General features: G+C 42.0%; 1 protein-coding gene across 1 annotated transcript; it reads right to left on the reverse strand.

The window, feature by feature from the left end:
* Positions 1 to 16: 16 nt before the first annotated feature.
* RAVER2 (ribonucleoprotein, PTB binding 2) lies at positions 17 to 23,589 on the reverse strand. Its single transcript, XM_026853856.1, has 15 exons — positions 23,555 to 23,589; positions 23,300 to 23,330; positions 21,017 to 21,083; positions 20,094 to 20,563; positions 15,981 to 16,172; positions 14,928 to 15,054; positions 13,893 to 13,975; positions 10,390 to 10,494; positions 10,054 to 10,165; positions 8,703 to 8,932; positions 6,615 to 6,726; positions 6,101 to 6,246; positions 4,280 to 4,369; positions 3,518 to 3,646; positions 17 to 480 (listed from the first exon to the last, which is right to left on the reverse strand). Exons 1-15 carry the CDS (start codon positions 23,587 to 23,589, stop codon positions 334 to 336), a joined length of 2,076 nt encoding a protein of 691 aa, XP_026709657.1. The 3' UTR covers positions 17 to 333.
* Positions 23,590 to 23,890: the final 301 nt, after the last annotated feature.

Raw genomic sequence — 23,890 nt, forward strand, 5'->3', positions numbered from 1 at the left:
CCCCCCCCCCCCCCCCCAGGTATTTTTATTGCTTTCGGCTGGTAAACTACAGAACTCACCGCATGCCCTGGCTCTGTCAGCCTCGGCCGCGGTGCCTGTCCGTGACAGAGGAACCGCCAGCCCCTTTCTCAGAGGGCTGCCCCGCGACGGCCAAACATCGCCACGCTACGTACCGGCTCCTTGGCAAATTTGCTCGTTAACAGAGGGTTGTTCCTCTCGGGATACTTGTAACCCACCCAGAAAGAAGAATTATTTGAAGTTAAGGCAGCAATAAATAGTGGAGGTACGGAAAGCCTGCCTTCACCCCCTAAGGCAGGAGCGAGTGTTTAGGTCTCAATAAACGCGTTTTTTTTTGAGAGAGGATTCAGCGTAACGTACTGCGGAGCCCTGAGTCTGCTGGCCAAGGTACTCCGTGGGGCCAGGTTCTGGGGAGGAAATGAGGTATGAAGAGCCTCGCTTCTCGCTTCTCGTTGGAGCCACCTAAGGACAAGAAGAAAACAAGTGACACATGATCCAGAGCAAACGGTGTCAATAAATAAAGCTCCAGTCTGGGAATGACCAAGGCCCAGGAGCCAGTAACTGACTCCAAAGGCCCGACTCCTCTGGCTTTGCGGTCCAGCTATACACAGCTCATGAGTCAGTATTTGTGCCCTTTCCCTAAAAACCCCCCAAACCCAACGGTAACCGCATGGGTGCTGCGCCGTACGTGCGTTTTTGTGAGGGCAGAGGGCTGCCTGGGCCAGGCACGGCATAACCACGGCCGTGCTCCTACCCGGCAGTGTCCCAGCAGCTCCAGACACCTTCATCCTTTAATTAAGGCACCAGTGGGCCACCTTTCATCCCTCTCGTCTCCTGGGAAGCTGAAGGGGTTAAACCATCCTGGCAAATCGGGTGTTGAGGGTCTGCAGCCAGGCCAAAGCGGGTTTGTGTTGTGGATCACGTGTAACCATCTGCCACTGGCGGGCGCGAGTCCACACGTGGTACCGAAGCCAAAGAGAGCAGTAACGGTTCTTTAACCAAAACTTCCACTGAAATGCCTCGCTCCAATAACTGGAAGCCCTGAGGGGACCAGGGTAGGGTTTCTGGTGAGGACACAGGCGACGTGAGGCTGCCCCACCACTGAGGGTTCCCTGGGGTACTGAGGCTCAGGTTCAGCTCCTCTCTGGGCTCCATCAGAGCAGGATGCTGCACTACCCACACACCTACAGCACAAGAAGCTGCACCTACACCTCACAGCCCAGCGCCCTGCTCGGTGACGCTCGATCACTCCAACCTGTCCCCAACGTGTCATTAATTTCATTACCAAATGGCTTCAACAGTCGCCTTGTTCTAAAAGCTTGAAGCATCTGCCCTGGAGCAATCCCCTGAACCTGATCGTGCCACATCTTGCTCTGCCACACTGCACGTCCCAGGTTAAGCCTGGCTCCTAAATCATATCATCTGGGGTTCTGGTTTATGTTGGAGGGAATATTTTAGAAACCTTAAGACGTTTCACAAACCAGGACACTAATTCCTTAATCAAAAGAACAGCTGTGCTGACCAAACATCCCCGAGCAGTCCCCAGAAGCACCCCTTGCTAATTCACGTTCACAACTCAAATTACCCTCCACTAAGTCCGCTTTCATTTTAGCACGCGCTTGTCATCAGCATAAATAGGGATTGGCTTGAGGAAAGACTTTTTAGTTGTCCCTCTGTCCTGCACTCAGAGCTGTGGGACGTCACAGAGCGCAGCATCACCGTGTGCTTCACACAAACCTCCGACTGCTCCTTCGGAACCTCAGCCCGCAGAACCAGCAGAAAAAACAGTTGCGGGGTTAAAACATGCACGTGAGCACACACTCTCAACGGACACAGAGCCTCCTGGGGACCAGTCAGTGTCCTCTCTTCACTGAGATTTCTCTTTTGATTCCAGGAATGAGAAAAGCCCCTCGCTGCAGAGGGAAACTGTCCTTCTGCTCCATCTGTGCCAAGGGACCGGCCGCTCTCTTCCTGCCTTTTACGGCATCTGGCATTAAGACAAACTTTGGCGCAAGCTGCTCAACATCACCTCCGCAGACAAGCTTTCCTCTTTAGACTGGAAATAAACTGACAGGTTTTAGCCCAAACCCCATACTATCTCCTCCTCTTGTCACAATTTCAGCCGTTTCCAGTCACATCAGAGCTGTTAGAAACCTGAAAGCACTATCTTTTGCAGCACAGAGCTACAGATTTCACAGCCCATGGCACCGTGTTCAGGCCCCGACCATCTTTATCCCAGCTCCAGCCAGGCCTTGTCCTCTACCCAGGTGTCACAAATTGCTACAGTTGTTTTCCTTCTAAATCTCCTCCAAATAAACAGGGATCTCATGCCCAGTCTGAGCTGCCAGAGCGTGCCGTGCAGCAAAGGGACGGGAGGCGGCGAGGGCAGAGCGGCGCGGGGCCCCTCAGCTCCCCCAGATGCGACCACAGGCTTCAGCTGCGGCTCCTCTCCTCCTGCAAAGGGCCACGAGCCGTGCTGGAGGCTGAGGAGAGAGATCAGCATCACTCTCAGGCCGCAGGGCTGGGGCTGGCCTCACAAAGGCAGCAGCTCCAACAGAGATGACAATCTGGTTTTTAAGGTCTCTCCCATTCATAAAAACAGGAGCAACGTGATCTACCTACAGCATGAGGGGAGGAATTCCTCAGGATTTCGAAGGCACTCAGGAAATGATTGGTCCTTTGTCCAGACTCAGCAAAGCTTTTATCCCCACCGGCCTGGCCTGTGTTAAACCACCTCCTCGTTAGTCCAGATTCCAGACTCCTTTAAGCTGGTCCTCACGGCTCCCATAGCATTTCCCCATCCCTCCCACATCTTTTGTTGATGAAAACTAAGTGTCTACTGAGTGCAACAGACAAAGGAAGCTTTGCTCAATGAGTCTGGCTGAAGTAGGTCTCATCTGTCGTCTGGTATAATACCAAATGAAAGCCATTTTAAAATTATTTTCCTCCTAGGATCCAGTGCAGAGGATTACAAAGTGGAGGCTGTAGGTAAGCCGGACGCTGCCTGGACTTGGTAACTCCACTTCTGAGGTTTTATCCCAGTGGCACTCACTGCAGAACATCTGCCAGTCAGGCAAAAAGCCCTAAAACCAGCACGAACTACCTCCTCCTCCTTTCTTCACTTCCTACTTTATTTGCCCCCTTCAAGGCATTTTTGCACATTCAGCCTCACAGATACCATCTTTCCAAGAAGTCTGTGCACAAACATCCAGCCTTTCTTTCCTGTAGGTTCTGGTGGTGTGTGGGCAACGAGGAGCTCTGATCTCCAGGGTGCTGGAGGGCTCCGAGGGGGTCTGCCACGCTCTGCTCAACCACTGCTTTTATTTATCACACCCACCAGGAACGGGGTATGATCCTGAGGAGCAGTGGAAAAGCTCTGCCTTGGCTTGCTGCGGGTCCAAAGTCCACTCGGTGGCAGCATAAGACAAATAAGAAGCGCTTCTACCAGCCGCTGGCTCCAGCTGCATCTACAACCCCTCTGCTGCGTCTCTCCTCTCACCTTATTTAAGGGGTTTTGTGGAGGAAGCTGCAAGCTGCCTGGCTGGCATGATCCCTGGGCTCCACTGTAAAGTGTAGGCAGGACCTGCAAGCAGGTTCTGCAGTCTGGGTAAGATCCACCCGTAGATTCCTAAATGCAGAACGGGATCCATGATCAACCACATGTTGAAAGAAAACTGGTTCAAGAATTCATTTTTTACTCGACATAGTAACGAGCATTCAGCAGATATGTAAATATCTGAGTCGCAGTTGCTAAAAGGAGCGTCCGATTCACAGCAGCTCAGGCATGCAGCAATTTCTTGAGCAAAATGTAGGATTTACTTCACACAATTCCTTCAGAAAACCCCAAAGTGTGCTTGTTGGTGGTCTATAACCCAACCTTGGGCTATATAATGGCCTGGGTGAAAAACAATCCTTCAACAGACTCACTGGGAAGTAACGTTATGGTGTGCTGTTTCTTGGGAGGAGTATTTTAATACACTCCTGAACTTGACAGGTCACTTCAGATTGTGGGAGTTTAAAATATTTATGCCAGATATAATCAAAAGCGTGAACATGAATCCTGGAGAGTGCAGGGATGCCCTGTGGAGGGTGACCATGCAGTGCCCTTCGTCCCACGCTCTCCAGCCCCGTGTCTCTGCGGTAGCGACGGCAGCAGCCACTATCAACAAACAAAGCAGGTGTCCAGAGTCCGAAAGCACCCTCACAGCTGATGGGAGAAACAGCCAGTGGAGACAGGAAGAAAATAAAAATTATTTCTCACCTCAGAAGCTTCATTTTCAAATTCATCGACTCTTGCCTGGGTAGAGTTATATGCCTGAGCATAATGCTGATACCACTGCTGAACAGCCTCCTATAAAGGAGGAAAAAACCTCTTCCCATTAGCTGTCTACTAAGATCACTTCACATGAAAACAATTCTTACGGCCTCGCAGGACATGAGAATGAATAAAAGGCAAAGCTCTCCAAGAAGCATCAAAACTTGTTTGACACCAGTGATAAAGCTCAAACCAAACATTTAATATTATGTCAAGTGCTTTAAAGACACACAAGGCACCACTGCCTTGGCAGTGGACACAAGTACAATATCATTTCTGCTACATGGAAGGGATAGACAGTACAAATACAGCTGAACAATGACATGTGGCATCTCTGCACCTCAGTGACATCATTTGAGTCCTTCATGTTACTACGGATAATACTGGTAACACTAGTATTACAATACTACTGAATTTTTTGGACAGTATTTTAAGGATTTGGGGTTAGGAACTACCACCAGGAGACATCAAATTGAAAGCAAATAATTAGATGCGAACAAAACATTCAAGACTATGCTTACACGAAACACAACGGCCCCCAGGACATCCCTCTTCCTTCTCTAACCCACAACTGTCACCAGATCTGACCTAAGAGATGGGTCTGGCCCCTGGCAGAGCTGCCTGCTGCAGCAACCACCATCCCCTCTGCCCCTCCTGGCTGGGCTGAGACCCTCCCAACACAAACCAGGCCCTGTGCCCGCCGTGTGCCCACTCTCTGTCCTCCAGTCCCAGCAGCAGCCCTGCTCTACCCCAGGAGTTCAGGAGCAACACAGATTTCCTTGCCCGCAGCCCAGGAGAGGGGAGCACCCCTTGCTTCTGTCTCCCGGCCACAGGAGGAGAGATCAGGGCAGGAGGAGACCTACAGCAGAAGGCAGGGTGGGTGTCCCCACGCAGACCCAAGATTTTTATACAGATTACCCGACACCACTACGATCCAGTTCTCGTATTTCATTTATATATATTTCTGCACAGACTAGTGATGGCTAATGAAAATAGGGAAATGTTATTTCACAGAGTGTCTCCATGTTTCTGAAACCCAGCACTTGCTCCCAGTAGTGCAACACTCCAGAGGAGGGGCAGCCCTCCACCTCAGTGGCCATGCTCTGATCACCGAACGGGGCACGCGGTGAAGAAACCCTGTGCAGTGAAACCAGCTGGCAGAGAGTCTAAAAACTCCCCAAGCTATACAGGAACTTCTGGTAGACAGAACACACTCTTTCTGGGATCTAGCCAAGGCTCAAGAAAACCTGAAAACTTCTTGGGAAGGGAAAGAGGAAAAACTTCATGGTTTTGAAGACAGACAAAAGCCAAGCCAGAAGTTGTAATTTTTTAGCCAACTGCACTGAATTCAGGTGCTCCAGCAGCAATCCTTCTATGGTTACAACACTGCAGCAGGGAATGTCTTCAGGCTTTTATTTTTTTATTTCTTACTGAGGTGTACTTTGTGCTAAATCTATTCTGTACACTGAAAGAGATAAACTATCAGTGAAGAGGACCTACATGGCTCAACCTGAAGAGGAGGGTGGGCTTTGGTTGTAGGAAAGCCTAGGAACTGCTGAAGAGTGCTTCATGATGTTGGACAATGCTGTTCAACTGCATGAAGGGCTACCAGACCACATGTGTGCCAAGAAGTGCATGAAGATACACAGAGAAAAACAATGAGCAGCTCAGGGAGGGATCGCTGAGCAGATCTCTGCCAAAAACCCTGCTACCAGAGCTCTGAGTGACAAACCAGGCTTCAGAAGAAAGCGCTGCAAAGCGACGTACCTGCGTGTATTCCCCATGCTGTTGAGAGTAATTAAAATAATTTTCCATTGCATGTTGTGACGTAGTTCCCTGAGACACAGCAGCATCCACGATGTTGTTCGAAAGTCCGGTCTGCTGCGGTGGACTAGAGGCTTTGCTGGCAATTGCTGTTTGTAACACAAAGAATATGTGGTTTGTATAAACTGCAAAAATTAGGCTGCACTCTTGTTTAGCAATATTCTAGGACTGGAACAGAAATTTGCTACTTCACATTAGGCTGTGCTCAAAATTATACTATTTGAAAGGTTTTTCTAGAAGTTTGTCCACATCTGTAAGCCCATTAACTCTGAAAATTTACCTTTCCCAAATATAATATTAACTAGGAGGATAGAATTACATTGCAAATTTAAGACAGACTACAAGAATTCCTTAAAGGTAAACGTTGTGGTCACTGGAATTACCTGCCAAGCAGCCTAACAGTTTGCCACACTCAGTCAAGGGAACTTGCAGCTGAAACAGCTCAGTGTTTGCTTACCTGGAAGACATATGCCAGGCAACACACTTGCCAAATTCAAGTAGGGGTTGGTACTAAGACGTATTTCTTTTGGTGGGTCTCCTAGCAGTGAAGTCTGCTTTTTCAAGGGAGTCTGCAAAACAATTGGACAGGTCAATGTGCATCATATTCACACAACGTTTGTCAGAAATCAGCAGGGTTTTGAGAAAAGCTGAACCCTACAGGAAAGCTTCTAAAATAAATGCTGGGATGACTATCTGGACACATTGCCTGTACTTTTTTCTTGCCAAATAATTCGGTAGGAATGTTTCTCTTTAGACTGTAGGTTACTAAAGGGTATTAAAACCAAACAAACAAAAGAAAACCTTTTAGATTCAAGCAAAGGAATAATACCCACCATAATGACCCCAGCTGCAGGGATTTACGATCAAATCAACTCTTCTCACCCAGAGTCACAAGCAAGTGAAGGCCAAACGAACCCTGGACTGGAGGTACAGCCCTGTCTGCAATCTGTCACTACAACACATAGTACCGATCACGCTATTTCTAAGTCTGTACTTCAAAGGGGAAAATGTTTATGAGTGTAAATGAAGCAACCCCAAACCACCAGAAGTGGCACCACGAGGCACTAGGAAGGGTACGTACCAGCTTATTTCCCTTTAGCTTACGTCACAACAAGTGCCAGAAATAAGGATGAAATAGCTATAGCAAGTTACACAGCTTGTCTGAAATACAGAGCTGGAAGACTCTGCATCTACATCCTAATCTACATCTACTCTGTACATTTTCTGAAAGCACATTAAGGAAAAAAAAAATCCATTATTTTAATGGATTAATACTGTTTTACTGAAAAAAAAGTATTCCTCAACATTGTTTCAAAACCAGTGAGACCAGTTTTTAAACACAAAAAGCTTCAACAGAGTGCTGAAATTCATCTGGATGCAAAAGCGGGCATTTAAGACAGTCCGACTGGTCAGCACACAGACTGCTGCTGTCTTGTCAAGGAAGTGATTTTTGCAAACTGGGCCTTCTGCCTACTGATGCAGAAAAGGAAACAATTAAAACATCTACCAGGATTTCAAAAAATAAATTTTCCTGATAAACATATTCATAGAAATAAATTAATTATCTAGACTTCTAATGGTTTAATGACATTTCCTTTTAACCAACTGAAATGCTGAAATAAACCACTGGTTTTATATATGTATACACATACACCTTATGTATTTTATTCATGTGTATCTATCTACACACAGGTAAAATTCCACTTCATTACAGTAAAAAAAATATTTAAAAAATGAAGAGTGTACTTTCCAAAGTAGGACCAAATCTGTCAAAGCTGTCTAAGAAAGGCAGACACCAATACTGAATATGGTCTAATCACTTCAGATGCTTCAGAAAATATGTAAAGAAAACACAGATCTGATCTGAATTAAGAACATGTTTCCACACAAATCTCAAAATATTTAGGTATGTATATTATTAAAAAAAAAAAAAAAGTAGTAAATTCTGTTAATGGCAGGAAAAAAACTTCTGATAAAAAGAGACCATTCTGGTTCAACTCAAATCCCATCCCATCATCCTCCCACTCCCTGCCTTCAAGGGAATAAATATTAAAACTGATACAGACTACGAACAGGTCAGCTATGGCTAAGAGGACTAAAAGTGGAAAATTTACACACACACACACACACACACACACACACACCTGGAAGCCCAAAGGCCCAACATACCACCAGGATTTCTCCCAATCAGTCATGAAATTCTATCACAAGTTCAATTTTCAGTCTTTAAAAGGGACATTGCCCTTGAGATAATTTCACCATCAAATACTATGAGGCATACACATGGGAAAAAACCCCTCCAGCATTGTAAAAAGATTCCCTTGTTAATTCATTTGGACCACCAAAGAGCATTATTGTTCTCCCTATTATTCCTAAGTGGAATGACCTTAAAATGTCTCACGAATGATCCTGTGATCTAGCAAATTTTATAGTGAAGAACTGCAATAAGCAGTGGCAGTTAACTCTTAAGCATGTTAAAACGAAGAAGAGAAAATCCACACAGAAGAAAAAAAAAAATGAAATCTTTGTATTCAGCGCTCCTTACCCCCAAACTTGTATCAGTACTTTTTAGCTGATTTTGTTGTTTGGCATGTCCAGCCCGCAAAGCTCCCGCAGAAAGATTTGTTAAGGTCTGATGATAAGGCTGTGATCCCGAGACAACCGCTTCGGTAGTCGATTGTTTATCTGGAGCGTTATTTTGCCCTGGTATAGCTTGTCCAACAATGTGCTGATTCGGAAAGAATGGCAGCATGCCCATCCCTGCTGCTGCTGCTGCTGTTTGAATTGGGAGTCAGATTAGATGCTGCAGTCAACCATAAATGGAGAAACTTTTCTGTTAGACAAGATTTATCAGTACATTTTGTTTGTGGTTTTGACTAAGTGATGAGAAAAACATTTAGAGATCTATTTTACAGCTGTCCCGGAACACTGAATTCTGATGATAGTTTTTATTCTTTTACCATCCCAGGAGCAAACAACTCTATTTAAAGCTAATACAATAGAAGAAAACTCTGATTTTTCTAAATATTCACTATAATAACTTACTTCTTAGCGTTTCCTGCCACTTTCAAAAAAACCTGGGAAACGACGTCCTGTATTGGAACAGAGGGGAAAAACCCCACCTCAACTGGCATTAGTAAAATTCTTTTTACCAACAAAAGAGCTAGGAGTTATTCTCCAAAATTAAAATCTAGACTTTCAGAATAGATTTCTTCCTTACCGCAAGCTTTTCCTTGCTGCTGGTTACTACCACTGCTCAGACCATACCTAGATCTGCCGAATACATGGCGCTCAGTGGAGGAAACAAAAAAGATGCACTAAGCAGTATCACAAGTGATCTTTCCTCATAAAAATTGAGGGCATCACTGGCGCAGAAATCTGCACTTCAAAATTGACATCTGTCACAGACTGGATGTTAAAGCTCTACTGGTTAATGAAATGAATGTAAAAAAATAAAACTTATTTGCAGTGCTTCTTCAGCTGCTCAGATTTTTTTCTCTTTGAACCAACAAACCCTCAAATTTTGGTCCTAAATAAAAACATATTGCAAGTGTACTACAAATGGTAGTAACTGAGCAAGCAGAGGATTTAACAACCTGCAAATATGCAACCAATGCCACAGTGTACTCTTTCTTCCCTGACAAACAGATTAGAGAAGCCAGGCAACAAGGCAAGATATTGCAAGTGTGTTTCCTGCTTGAACCAGCAGGTTAGTTGGTTATACAGCTATATAACTTGTTAACTTGCTTACCTATATACCGTGCATAATTGTTCAGCTCTCTGCCTAACTTTCTGTGCAGTGATAAGGTTTAAACATACTAGTGCTTTTGCCAAAGTGGGAGAAAGTCAGGTGCATCATTTCAAGATGATTTGGTATGAAATAAAATGTCATTTACACTTAAGAGCTTCTCCACGGGTTCCCATGCCTGAACTCACTGATGGCATTACCCCTATTCCCAGTACTGTCTGAAGTAGCATTGTTGGAGGTTCTCCCAGCAAACCCGGTTTCTATAAGGAAGAATAGAAAACTGTGTAAATGATTAAAATAATCTGTCTGTAGCTATTTCTTACAACGTTCACATTCGGTTAATCTTTTTAGATACACTAAAGCTGTTACATGACTTAACACTAAGATACACTAAGCTGTTACATTATACTAGATTAAAATAATTATTTGTTTTATCAGTTATAAAAGTGTCCAAAGACAGTCAAGGTTAAAGTGATGACCTTACACTATTAGCCTGAATGTTTTCCATCTTCATCAGTTGCTGCTGTGGCAATGGTAGGTGAGCAGGGCTCTGCAGCACTAAGTTAGATGTACTCCCCAGAATTGAACTCTGTGAAATTATTAAAAGAAATGTTAGTTGACAGTCATGGAAAACAATACGTTCTTGAAACATTTTAAATTAGTTTAAGAGTTCATACAGCAAAGGAAAATAACCATTTCCTCACCAGAACTAAATTTTTGCTTCATTCATAAGAAGTTATTTCAAGCTCTTTTAACCTCTCTCCTGCCTAGCCCTCTTTTTCACCTCACAACCACAAGTATGCTTTTCTGATGGCTTTTAAAGGATCCAGAGTATGCTCCAAATACAGTCCAGACTCCACTGCAGCCTCGGTCTGGGCCAACGGGGAAAGCAAAATGTGTTTGAAGCCTCTGCAGACAGACTAGAGAGGGGAGTTACCTACAGTGCCAGTAAGAAAGATGAGACACAGTGATGAACTCTAGGAATAAGGACTTCATTGTTTGGTAATGTTTGCACTGTGCCTTGCATTGTAATTCTAATACATCATCTCCATCAAGTATCTATACCCTTTACTGGACTCGGCTGTAACCAGCAGGGACTCTCATCCCTTGTTTTACAGTTACCAAACAGTATCCTTACTTTCAAAGAGGAGCATCTGTTTTTCCCTTCTTTTTAGTGGCAACTATCTACATGAAATTCTATGCCAAAACCATTAAAAAGATTACAAATCACACTGCCTACAGATTGTCAAGCCTATAAAATATCCGTTGTTTTCATTCAAAAACTTCTGGATCAGTTTGCCACCAGAATTGAGCCACTTAACAACTCTGGGGCACCACGTTCAGATTCTGCTATGGGTATATCGAGTGCTGTGTGCTCTGGCTAGCACAGTGGTGTAAAAGAAACCTTACGTCCACTCTGGCTAACAAAACCACACTATGATTCATGCTGGTTGAACACACGCTTGAAACTCTCTTTCTGGCAGCAGCTCCTGGTCATGAATTGCCAGGCAAAACACAGGTTGCTCTGCAAACCTTTCTGTACAGAGGTGAAGGAATAGATATATGGGACACTGACTGTGTCAGATCACAACAAATACAGCCTTCCTCATTTTTCTGAAATCTCCTTCATAGGAAAGATCACCAAAACCAGGCAATGAAGGTGGAACCCAAGAAGGCAGCAACTCTCCTGATGCATGGCTTTGTAGATTTTGCAGCATCCTACAAAACACCTCACAAATATTTTCAATCCTAGGCTGTGTCTCTGTGTGGCAGGGCCAAATTTCCTAGGGAAAAAAACACCCTATGCCTGTAATATGGTCTTCTGGACTCAGAAATGTGCAATTTAAATCAAAAAGTGCCGTATCTAGATTTGTTAAGCATCTGCTATTTTAATTGTCTTAGTGATTTCAGTAGAAATTATCCAGGTCCCAAATACCAGCGGTTGTCCCTTCTAAACTTGGTTACATCCACAAAGAACACGTATATAAGTTCAACTGAAAAACGTTCAGAAATGCAAAAGGGGAAAATCAGTTTGGTTAGAATCCTCAGAAGGAAGTCTCTGCCTTAATAAAGATTCAAAGAACTGCTGGATGGCTGAGGAAAACACATCACTGGGAAAGTTTAAAATGCATGACTGTGGCACATGATAACTGCAGCTAAGAGAAATTAAAAGAAAGGAGTTGAAAGTCATGCTAACTCCAGGGTTGAAAGATTACTGGATGAATAACCCATTTGTTCAAATACCCCTCTATTGAATCTTTATGAGCTGTTTTATAATGTTGTGGCATAATCATCCTAAAAATATTGTTTCTTCTGATTATATTACTTTAAAAAACTTTGAATATACAATAGCAAAACAAAGATATACAGGCAGCTGAATCGGTGCGTGAGTGGGGAGGTGGGGAGAGAGGCAAGCCAAGACACTGTGTGTTCCTCTATCTCGTCACAATACTGAATTTCAAGACAATAAAAACGGTGACCTGGTTCTCTGGCTTTAGAGAAAACTGAAATAAGTCATTGCATAACAGAAAAATGTGCCTAATAGAAGGAATTTGGTTAATCAAATACTTGTCAATAAAATTCAAGCTATTAGATCAGGTTTGGAGCTAATTAAATGACAGGAAGCTTTCTGGAAGAGAATTAAACTTTTAAGTCTCTCTAAAGAGAAAACATTAAGTTGTTGGGCTGCAGCGCTCTTAAGCCAAAAAGCACTGGATCATCATCAGTCACAGTGTTAACTGTGTAAAACATGCCTGTCTCCAGCTGTGACTAGAAAACATTCACATTGCCTTCCAAGGAAGCACAGGCGCTCCAAAGCTGAAGAGAGCAGCAGTAACTAAATATACCAATTGAAAATGTCATTTAAATAAAAGAAGTACAAGCAAAGAATGATTTTTTTTTTTTAATTGTACAGGACAAAAGCAACTCACTTTATGGGGCAAAATTAAGTAGTGTTTATTCAAAATGGATATATTCACCTACCAGTTTTTAGCAGAAAAAACCCAAAAAGCTGAATATACTCAACATAAGGAATATCTCTGCGTTTTAATTTTTGTTAAGGATCTATCAGTCTATCTTTGCCAAAAGAACAGCAGAAGTAAGAACTAATACTTAAGGGGATTCTGCTTTTTAAATGAGAATTTCTGAAACATCAGAAATGGTAAGTCAAAGTGATTGTCTCCAGTCCCTCTAAGGTTCTTATGAAAACCCCTGCCATGAATACTGAAGGCAAATTTTGGCTCCTGGCAGAGCTGGAGGAAATCTCTGACAGAACCTCGGTGCAAGGCGGAGGCCAGGCAGGCTGCTGGCCATGTGAACTGCTCTAGGAGGAGTTCTGGTTGTGGGTGCTACGCTAGCATGTTCCCATCACCAATTCCTAGGGCAAACTCATCCCAGATATCCAATATAGTATCTTTCAGAAATTCTGGTGCCCATATGGAAGTCGTATCAACTTTACAGTGAACTACAGATACTCCCAGAACACTTAAACAGCTTATAACCTTGGGGGGTTTTTTTGACTAAGAAGTAACATCTGCAAATCACTGTTTTTTATAGCATATATAGCACATTCTGGTCCCCACAAACCTCAAAATGAAGATAATGATGCTAAGCTTGTTGGCTTGAATAAGAGAAAACAATCAAGTCTCTACAGAAAGTGTGTATGAGAAGAGATAAATGGATGTGCCACACTCCTTGAGCGCTAATTTAAAGGAGGATTTTTTTTTTTTTTTCCAGTAATGGCAAGCTGTCTCTACATCGGCAGGTGTTAGCAAATCAAAAGCTCTCTTAAGATACAATAACTCACTTGTGGATAGTAAGCACAGTGTGCTCTTACATCCTCATAGGCATCTCACAGTCCTTTTCTCAAAGATAAATTTAATGAGAACACTTGATTTTAGTTGTAATTTCTTAAAAACTTTGAGAATCTTTTTCATGCTAAGTTCTCCACAAATATGTATTCTGACAAAAGTTTTTTTGGTCACATACCTGATGAATTTTATTCAACTGCAAAAAAGGTGGGCCAACTGCTGAATTTATAAGGTGAGGTAAACCTGCAGATGCTCCAAGAACTGTTTCAGAAACACAAGAGAGTTGCAGTGTTTTACAAATTAGCCAAATAAAGAACTTTGTAAGAGTTACTCTATATTTTTTTGATTTGATTTTCACAAAACTTTCCAGTATAGTAAAGGTCAGCTATAATGAAACTTTTCAATACACCCAGCTCTGATCTGCAATTAACAGCATCTTAGAGATGTACTTTCGTGGAGCTCCTCCAAAGCTGAGAGTTTTTCTCAAATATGCAGAAACGTCTGAAGTTGACTGCAAGACCACAGCATTATCTAAAGTGCTTTGAAACTTCAGCATTAGCTAAAGTGTTTCTTCACTGAAGTGTTCTCTTCACACACAGTTTCTGTGTGTCTTCTGTCAAAAGATTATGTCACAAACTCTTAGCTGTCCCCCAGCTGACTCTTCAAGTTATCTGTTCTCATACCTTTCCTAATACCTTCACCATTTGAAATGTAGTGAGATTGGTTTTTATATGTTTATTCACATCCATCCTAGTGAGAAGGCAGAGAAATGTTTTTGGCTAATGCTGTTATGAAATGTGTGTACAACTACGGTAGCATCTGAGTAAATAACAATTTACATTGAAATCAATAGGAGAAAGACTCAGGCTGCAAAATTCAGATCTAGAATCAGATTTAAACTCACCATTTCTGTGATGTCTGCAAAAGACATTTCATCTTACGCCCATTTCTAACACAAACATTCAGACATCACAGAGTTAATGTGAGGACATTTTTAGGTTACACTAAATTTGATCCAAACACAATAGTGTAGAAATCCACCTCTTGCTTTTGCTTTCATAAATGGAGAGTTGTCTACACAAATACACTGAAAGAACATCTGCAGATTTTAAAATACTATTCCTGCTTCTCTCCTTTGTTAAAAGCCTTGTATCACTAAGAACAGGGTTTTGGTTTTTTGTGTTTTTTTTTTTGTTTTTTTAAAAAAACTTACCAGGTTTAACAGCATGTCCACGCAACTGGGGCTGCAGTAGCATTTGTAACATTGCTGGATTATTAAAACTTTTCATAATCTGCACTGGATTTGGCTCTGGAAGTAAGCCTTTCCTATTGTTCCTCATCTCCAATTAAGAGAGACAGAAAAATGTTAGAATTGGGACAAAACAAAGAATACATTTAAATCCCTCAAACTTGTGTGATGGTAATGGACACATTTATTTTCACACAGGAAAAAAAAAAAAAAAAAAATCATCTTCCCTATTTCCTGCTCCTTTTCATGCTCATTTTCCCTCAAATGAAATGCGTAACAAACTATTGCCCCAAAACTTCAAGCACATTATTTTTCCTGAGATACATTTATTTTTTTCCCTTAAACTGAGACAGTTATCAAAAAAGGAGAATGTGAAAGGCACTGTTAACATGAACACCACACACTATCTTGTAATAGCACCACTCATCTCTCTTACAAAGATGTGGGCTAAAGCCAGCCAAAGTAATGAGACTGTTCTGCTTCTCTGTTTAAGACAGCTTCATGTAACACTTATCACATCCAATTTTCTAGGAAGTAATCTGATAAGACACGTGGATGTAAAAAGCTTTCTTCTATATCAACCATGAAATTAAATGATTTCTCCTACCTTGAAATTTATCTTAAAATGGACAAATTCTTGCCTCTCCATTTTAAACAAAGTTTTAGCTTGTCAAATGACTCCACTGCCAGTTACTCTTGTTTTGAACTGGAACAATTTCTCTTACAGAAAATTAAATTTACTCAAATCCCAGAGCTACGTAAATCTAACTGTGGCATCTTAAGGCCATATTTTACCCTTTTTCATTGCAGTACATGGCCGTGCTTTGCCTAGGAAGGAGGCTGAATTGGGCTAACTAGATTAAAAAAAAAAAAAAAAAAAAAAAAAAAGGCTAATTCTACCAAAAGCTCAGCTCCTTTTCCTAATGCAAAGCAGCTGAATCCCTCTAACCCAACTGAGGCTGCTCAAGGTGTATCAAGGTGTAACTCGTTCTGGAAACAGATTTGCAAGTATCTCACCATCCTCTGTGCTGCTATAAGTGCTGCTAAGGTGCTTCTGCCTGGCGCCCCCGGAGCACAGTACGACACCTGGACTCTCTTCCCTTTGATAGTCATGCCATCCGTGACTTCTTGTACCTTCTCTGCCTGCTCTGCAGTTTCATACTCGACCACTGCAAAGTCACCAATACAACTGTCTTCATCCTGAGCAAACTGAAACAACAATTCACAATACACTGAACAAAATGAAGAATATCAGGAACTGCCTTGCAACATTTTCACCTATCCCTTGCAAAAATACTTTGCAAAGGGTTGACACCTTATGTGGATGCCTACCCAAACCAGTCTGTTTCTCAAACGTGGTGGATGTAAATTGAATATCCTATTTTCAGCTGCTATTTGGCATGCCTGCTCTATCTACTTGAATTACCACCTTCCCCTGAATCTGGTCTCATGGGGAACCTGAGCTATGAAATGTATTTAACACATATTTTCAGAGTAAAGAAGGAATGAGAAGGAAACTGTAAATACAGCTGTATGCTACAATAATTTTTATTTTGCAGTATAATAATTATAAACTCATTATTGTTCAATTTTTAAGCCTACAATAATAAAAATATCGTTCATCAAACTACATGATAGTTGTTGAAACGTGTAACAATACAAATTCCACTGATACATACTGCCTTTTAGGAGAATATGAAGTCTGTGGTTGTATTTAATGCCAAGAGAAGATGCCAGACTGATCAATCAAGCAGACTGGAAACAGGCTTATGTGTCAAACAATGCTCTGTCCTTTGTTTGCAGAGTTTTATAGCAGAATGAGCAGATTTAAATCAAACGGAAAAAAAAAAAAAAAAGGGGGTGAGAAGGGAGGGAATAAAGCTTAGGCAAAAATCTCCAGTCCCGAAATGAATAGAAATGATACCCTGATACTAAGTCTGATGTGGAAGAGAGGAAATATCTTCTCTAGATTTCACTGGAGAAAAACAACCAAACTATTAGGTCCCACAAACTTACACTAACAATTCAAATATAAATCTCAAAGACTCTGAATAAAAAGAAAGTGGTCAGATCATTGATGCCACTGGGAAGAGCTCTGGAGAACACACATATATTGATATATAAATATACACGTAGATATGTATATGCTATGTGTGTATATATATGTGTGTGTGCCTGTGTGGAGAAGCATTTATGTTTTATTTTGACATCAGTTTAGCTGCGCTGGCAAAGACCTGAAGTACCTATGAAAAGAATGGTTTGCAGCTATGGAACATACTGTAGTTATGTGCACAGTTAAAAACTCCTTAACATGTGAAAGTGCAGCTACCAGTATTCTTGCTAATGGATCAGGAATTTTCAAACTTCCCAAGTGAATGGGTACTGAAGAAAAGCCCTCTGTCCCTACCTGGATAACACTAGAAACCTCCTTGTGATAATTTAGAGTTCACATAAGAAAGCAATGAGGTTTTCTGGTCCATTTTGTTGAAGCAAAGGGCATTACAAGCGCTAGGAAAAGCCATTTTTCTAAGACTCATCTATAAGTATCTGGCTTCAACTCCTCCTGGCGGAACATTTCTATTGTCAATAGAGGAGAAATCAAACTGATTTCAAAAAATGGTAACTCTGGAATAAAATGAAATAAACAGAGTTTATTTCATGAACTAAGCTAAGAATTTTAGGTAAAAGATCACAGTTACATGATGAAATACTGCATCAGAACGGAAGCAGCACAAGACAGATCCGTTCAAGAAGCCATAGCAGGAGATGGGCAAAATGGTCAATGTGACCTGACTGGGGGAATAATCTGAATTGCAGGAGCGGTGTGAAGGCTGGACTGGCCAAGACTAGGAAACAGAAGGAAGAGAGAGACTGTAGTCACAAAGACATAAAATAACAAGGGTGTGAATGAACATTTTGTTTTCCTAAAACGTATTCATTCTCCCAGGAGCAGCTTTCCAGACAAAGGCACTTCTCCTAGTCATTCTCTATTGAAATTCCCTCCCCACCCAGGTTTCTGCTACCCTGTCCTCTCCTAGTTTCCCTCTTGTATCTCTGCTCATCATGTCACACCCCCCTCCTTGCTTTTTCCACACCTTCTTCCTCCTTCTCCTTTTGTACTTAATTTTTAGGTCATCTCACTCACAAAACCACAATTAATTAGCACTATTGTGATAAGAATTCATCCACTGTCTTCCCTTTTTCATCTATCAAATTTGAACTACTTGTTTTCCTGCCTCCACCCTCTTATCTTCCCTCTCTGGAGGGCTGCTTCCCCATTAGCCCACGGGGTTTGCCTCCATCACCCACCCATTACGCCTGCAAACCAGCACCTCTGCTGCCTCCCTCCTCGCCACCCCTCGAGGCAGAGCCTCCCCTACCAGTCAGTACCAGTGGGATGCCCAGTGGAAACATGAGGCATGATTGAAAATAAACCACACGTTTATTCTCTGAGAATCACCAAGAATAAATCGTAAATTATCGTAAATAAACCTATTTTTCTTCTACTATCATACTTCTACAATCTACCTATTAAGTCTATGACACAGTGTGTTTATGTAAGTGATTGGTAATACGAGAATGTGCCAAGAATGTTCTCTTTAATGTATTTTTGACTGGGTGGCTACTTCCCAATTCCAAAGCATACTGTTTAAGTCCTGGATTTTCTAGAAACATGTATTTAGTGCCATTTACTGATCGAATGCAGACACAGACCCTCCTCACCTACACCAGGTGTGACACATTATCATTACGATCTAAGAAGGAAGGTAAAAGTCAACTTGTAAGTGCCTCTAACTGCACAGTGGAATACTGTTAGTGAAAACCACCTTTACCAAAGCAGCCTGGTATTCTTTGAACTTCAGAATTTTTAAAGGATGTTGAAAAATTGTTGGGGGTTGGGGGTGTGTGTGTGCTGATAACAGTCTCTGGATTATCTGACAGCTGGGAAAAAAGCCCTGAAGTAAAAGACTTTAAAAGATCAATCTGTTTAGCTAATTAAAGACAGATTGAGCAAGTGACTTCATTACAGCATTTAATATGTTCTTACTGGAAGAAAACAGTGATGAGCAAAGGCTCTTCAATTTAGTCATCAGGGAGGTGAAGCTGAAGCCAGATACATTCAACTGAGAAAACAGACACAAGTGCAAAATAATAAGGGACAGGCAGTTCCTGGAAAGAGTTACTTCCAATTTATGCATCTCCTGGTGTATCTGGATCAGGCAAGTATAAGGATGTGCTTTAGCCAACTCAATTACTGGGGCTCCAACAGAGCACTAGGGAAAATGTGATGGCCTGCAGGTGGTCAGACTAGACAGCCGGATGGACTGTCCGGTCTTAAGATGTGAGAATCTCTGCTTACTTATCCCTGAAGCTAATCCCTGAGCAGCCTTCCAAGATACTTAAGAGAAAAATAAAAAACAAAAAACAGAAAACAAAACAACAAACCCCAAGCAACTGAAATCGTACTCAACTGTGTGATTTTAAAAGCAAGCTTGCTTTCTGCTGCCTAGTATCTCACAAGCCATGATCATGATGAGAAGGAAACCTTTACACTTGCCAAGGCTAGCAAGGATCTACCTCTTCGGTACCTTCAAGCTTTCCAAAAGATTTATCACTTCTATCGCAAGCCCAGCTGACTACAAGATCCCAAGCCTACAACCTCTCCAGCTAGGGAAAAAACACATTAGATACTATATATATTAGTTTTTAAAATATATTAATTATATACATACATATCCTCCATCATCTAAACTGTTGCACTTGTGGTATACATACTCTCTGGCTTTCTTTACTGAGCAATAAAACCATCATCAGCGTTTATTTTAAAAGCTCTCTAAAATATTTCTAAAATTATTTTCAATAAAATACGTAAGGAGGGGATGTCTTATAAACATTTTACTGGCACTTTGCGGGAGCGGTCTCCTGCAGAATTCCCAGATGACATCGACCAATTGCTGCAAACCCATACCAGTACAGCATCTGCACCACATCATATATCACAATGCAGATGCATAACCACCCACTACTTCATTGAAAAATAAAAGGATAAAACAGCAAGCAGTGAAGATGCAAACACAGAGCTACGTAAGTCATGACCATGATCTTCCAAAAGATACAAATTCAACATACCTGGCAGAAAATAGGTTTATACTTCAGTGAGAAAGCTTGGATCAGTTCTTTTGAATCAGTGTAGTCTTTTTGAAGTTTATCTACACAAAGGCACTTGGAATGAATAAGGTTTGTTGTCAGCTGGTTCACATCCATCCACTGTGCAAAGAGAGTGCTCTCATCTAACTGTTTCCCCAGAAGTTCCAGTCTTGCCTTTGCAGCAGAGTCCTTCTTCATATATTCCACAAAGCCATAGCCCTTGGAATGGCCAGTAACTTCGTTGTAGACCAAAAAACATCTCTCGACACTGCCATACGCACGCACAAGTTCTTCAAACTCTTCTAACGTAAATGAAATGGGCAAATTAGTAATACACAGCAAAGCATCTGTTGGTTGGAGTTGCACAGATATTTCTTTCCCCCGAAGAGAATACTGGTGAAATTTCCGAATGGCGTTTTGAGCCTGCTCTCCGTTAAACAGAGTGACAAATGCTGTAAGAGACCAAAACAAGTGACATCACCTAGCAGAGCTACAGAGGTAATCACTGTATCTCTCCCTCTCCTCAAAACCCACCAGCGTAAGTCACAGGAAAAATAAAAAGAAGGTGCAATAGACAGAGATAAGCTGTAACATATATTTTAAAATTTGACCCTATCAACTGGATGTCACGAGTAATTAACTCAAAGAGTGACTGTAGATCCACAGATACACACAACCTCACTACTTGAGGTTTAAATTTTCTACTGAAGTCCACACATTACTGATTCTACTGAATTTCTTTCATGATGACAATCTGTGCAGCCAAAAAAGGCACTGAGGGACAATCAAGCTACGCGATTGCAGAGAAGCTGACTTCATACAGAGAAGCTGATGACTTCATACACTGATGATGTGCCTCATGACAGAATTGAAACCTGTGACACTGGCAGATTTTAAGTTCTTACCTGTTCTTTTATTTCTGTCCACATAACAATACTTGATTTCATAATCTTTAAATAAGTCATGGATTTCCTGAAAGAGAAAATATGACTAACATCAGATAAATAATTCACCAGACCAAATATGTGTATAAATTCATTTTCATTTTTAAAAGAAGCCAAACAAACAATAACCCAAAACCAAACCCAAAAACTTTCCCAATAAACAGAAATTTTCACCATAGAAACACTATCAAATATTTGTTTTTAAAAGCACTGGTTATACTACTGCAGTATTTTTATCTCATATAAAAAACAGGCTTAGTGAATTTGATTAATTTACTTTTTGTTATATAAAGTCACATAAGCACAACAGGGTGTCCTGTTGACTGTCTTTTGATAAAGATGAATAACATTACAGTTTCATTAAATAGCAAAACTCCCACAATTTCTCCAAAGTGCAGCTAGCATAATTAAAATACCACACAGACAAGAAATACCGGCACCATCACATCATGCAGTTTACTGAGGGCAGGCAATGCTGTCATAAAATGCAACAGTTGCTTTAGTTTCCTGTAACTGCTCAAGTCCACTTTAACAGATTTTCACTCTTTTAATAATGAATATTCTTCCAATCAGCAGATAACTGTGCCCAGAATAACCCCTGGGAAGTATCCTCTATCAATTACTGCACAGATGCTCAACGAAGAATCAATCCCAAGAGCATTATTTCTTCCCATTAATTAATGGGGAGAGAACAGAGGTGTGGGAGGAGTGGGGAAGGAGCAAGTGCAAGAGGTGTGTACCAGTTTGCTGTACCTACCCCGAGAGCAAGGTGTATGCAGATGCCCCACACAAACCATGAAGAATTATCAGTTCAGTGGCAAGAATGCAGAGGTGAACATTAATCATCCCCAAGGAGAAACCAGGAGTAGTAACCTGGATGCACACATCCTTTTAGTTGGATAAATCCCACACACAGGAGCAAGAGACCACGTGAGTAAGCAAAATAATCAACCAACTTTGTCTGGAAGTTTAGCTGCGAACAGTTTCCAGTCGCCCAGCCTACTTGCCAGTTTGCTAATTCAATATATATAGCCTAAAGGTTAATTGGGTTCTCCATGACTGGTATCAGGTGCATACCTTTTTGTCAAGCGAGCACCAATCTCTAGTTTCACTAGCTAACAGCTGTCAAATACTACATTAATAAAATATGGCAGTGTTTCTCAAGCTACCAGGCATCCTCTAATCAGATGTGATCAGGATGTGGTTTCCGAAAAGCAAAATACGCCAGGCACAATTCAAAGATTCAGGTCGGGTAGGGGATCTGAGCGTGGACACCTCTCTAACAAGAATTAGATGGTAGCTCATTCTCAGTCACGAGGGACTGAGAAGACACTTTGTGCACAGTCCCTGTACTGTGGCACTGAAGACTCTGAAGAAATTATTTCTATCTCACTTAGAAAGAAGGGGACATATTTACCTTTTTTTTTTTCCCTGTATTTTTTACAAGAGTAACACTGAAAGTTTTATAGAATGATTGTAGCAGGAAATATTATTTCAAACACCTCTGAACACTCTTTTGAAAGTCATCTGTGAATTAGGTGATTCCACATGATTTCCCAGTAACTGTCTGAAACCTTAATTGAGGGGGGAAATAGTTTGCAGTGCATGTATCTTCATGGGATAATTATGAGGTCTCATGTAAAAAAATGATGAGAACATAAGGAAGATTTAAAATTAAAACCCAGTTTAAGCAAAGTAATTTTAGTCAGGATTTTAACACCGATTTCCACAGGTTGTTGCAGACGCTGCCGAGATTGTGCAAGGGGTTCTTCTAGAAAGTTGCTTGTTCTTGTGCCCTCATGGCCCCCTTGGCAGGGCTGAGACCTTCACCTGTGGAACTGGGTTTGTGTAGTCTTTCAGTGAAAGCATTTTTCACATAAAGACCATTTGTGAAAATTTAAAACAATAAAACACACCACGCTGATTCTTAAGCAAATGTATACTCCTTCAAATTAAACATATAGGTGAGTATCTGCAAAATACCTGTGCGTGTTAGACTAAGATTCTTTATAATATTTTCAGAACTACTAAGATGGCTTTTGAACTCGGGCACTTCTCTAAACTTTACCTTCAATGACCTTCAACATGTAGGTCTGTTAGAAAAGAATGAATGCTCCTACCATTTTAATGTTAACAGTTTCTACTCCTGAGACCTCAGAGCAGAGCTGGCAGGAAAAGCAACAAGAACTCCCTGTTCCTAACCGAACAGCACTCAGAGCTGGCCCCTTTGGGGTAAGCACTTACCCGGTATTTGGGCCGGGAAGGAGCGTTTACTCTGCAAGGAGAAACGGGTCATCCAAGTCAGGTATATTCTCTGGTGCGACCCTATTAACTTCCACGGAATGTAAGCAGAGGGCTGTTTCCCTGAGCACGGCAGAAACAAACAGCGGTGGTTCGTTCCCCGTTCCTGGCAGCAGCTCGCCAGCTTGTTCCGGGGGGAGCCCGGCCTCTGCACCCTCGGCTTGGCTACACCAGCCCCCTCCCCACATCAGGACCTACCTCCACCCCTTCACACAGAAGCTGTCAGCCCCCATCCACGCTCTGCGGCAGGAAAACCTTTCCCCCTGCCCGGGTCAGCCGTGCCACGGCATTGCTTTCTGCTGGGCAGCCATGTGAGAAAGGCAACGCCAGCGCTCGACGATTCTTATTGCCTGAGGTGTAGCGAAGCCGTAGTAATAAACCCAGTGGTGGTACCACCCGCGAGCAGTGGCTGCCATCTCCAGTGCCACCACTTTGCCCACACACACAATACCCACATCCAAACATCTGGTGACCAAGCCTGGACACTGTTAGTATTTTTTCCACATAACGTTTACAAAACTGCTTCTCCTAGAA

Source organism: Athene cunicularia (assembly GCF_003259725.1).
Source record: "Athene cunicularia isolate RWA chromosome 8 unlocalized genomic scaffold, athCun1 chr8_part1, whole genome shotgun sequence".
NCBI lineage: Eukaryota > Metazoa > Chordata > Aves > Strigiformes > Strigidae > Athene > Athene cunicularia.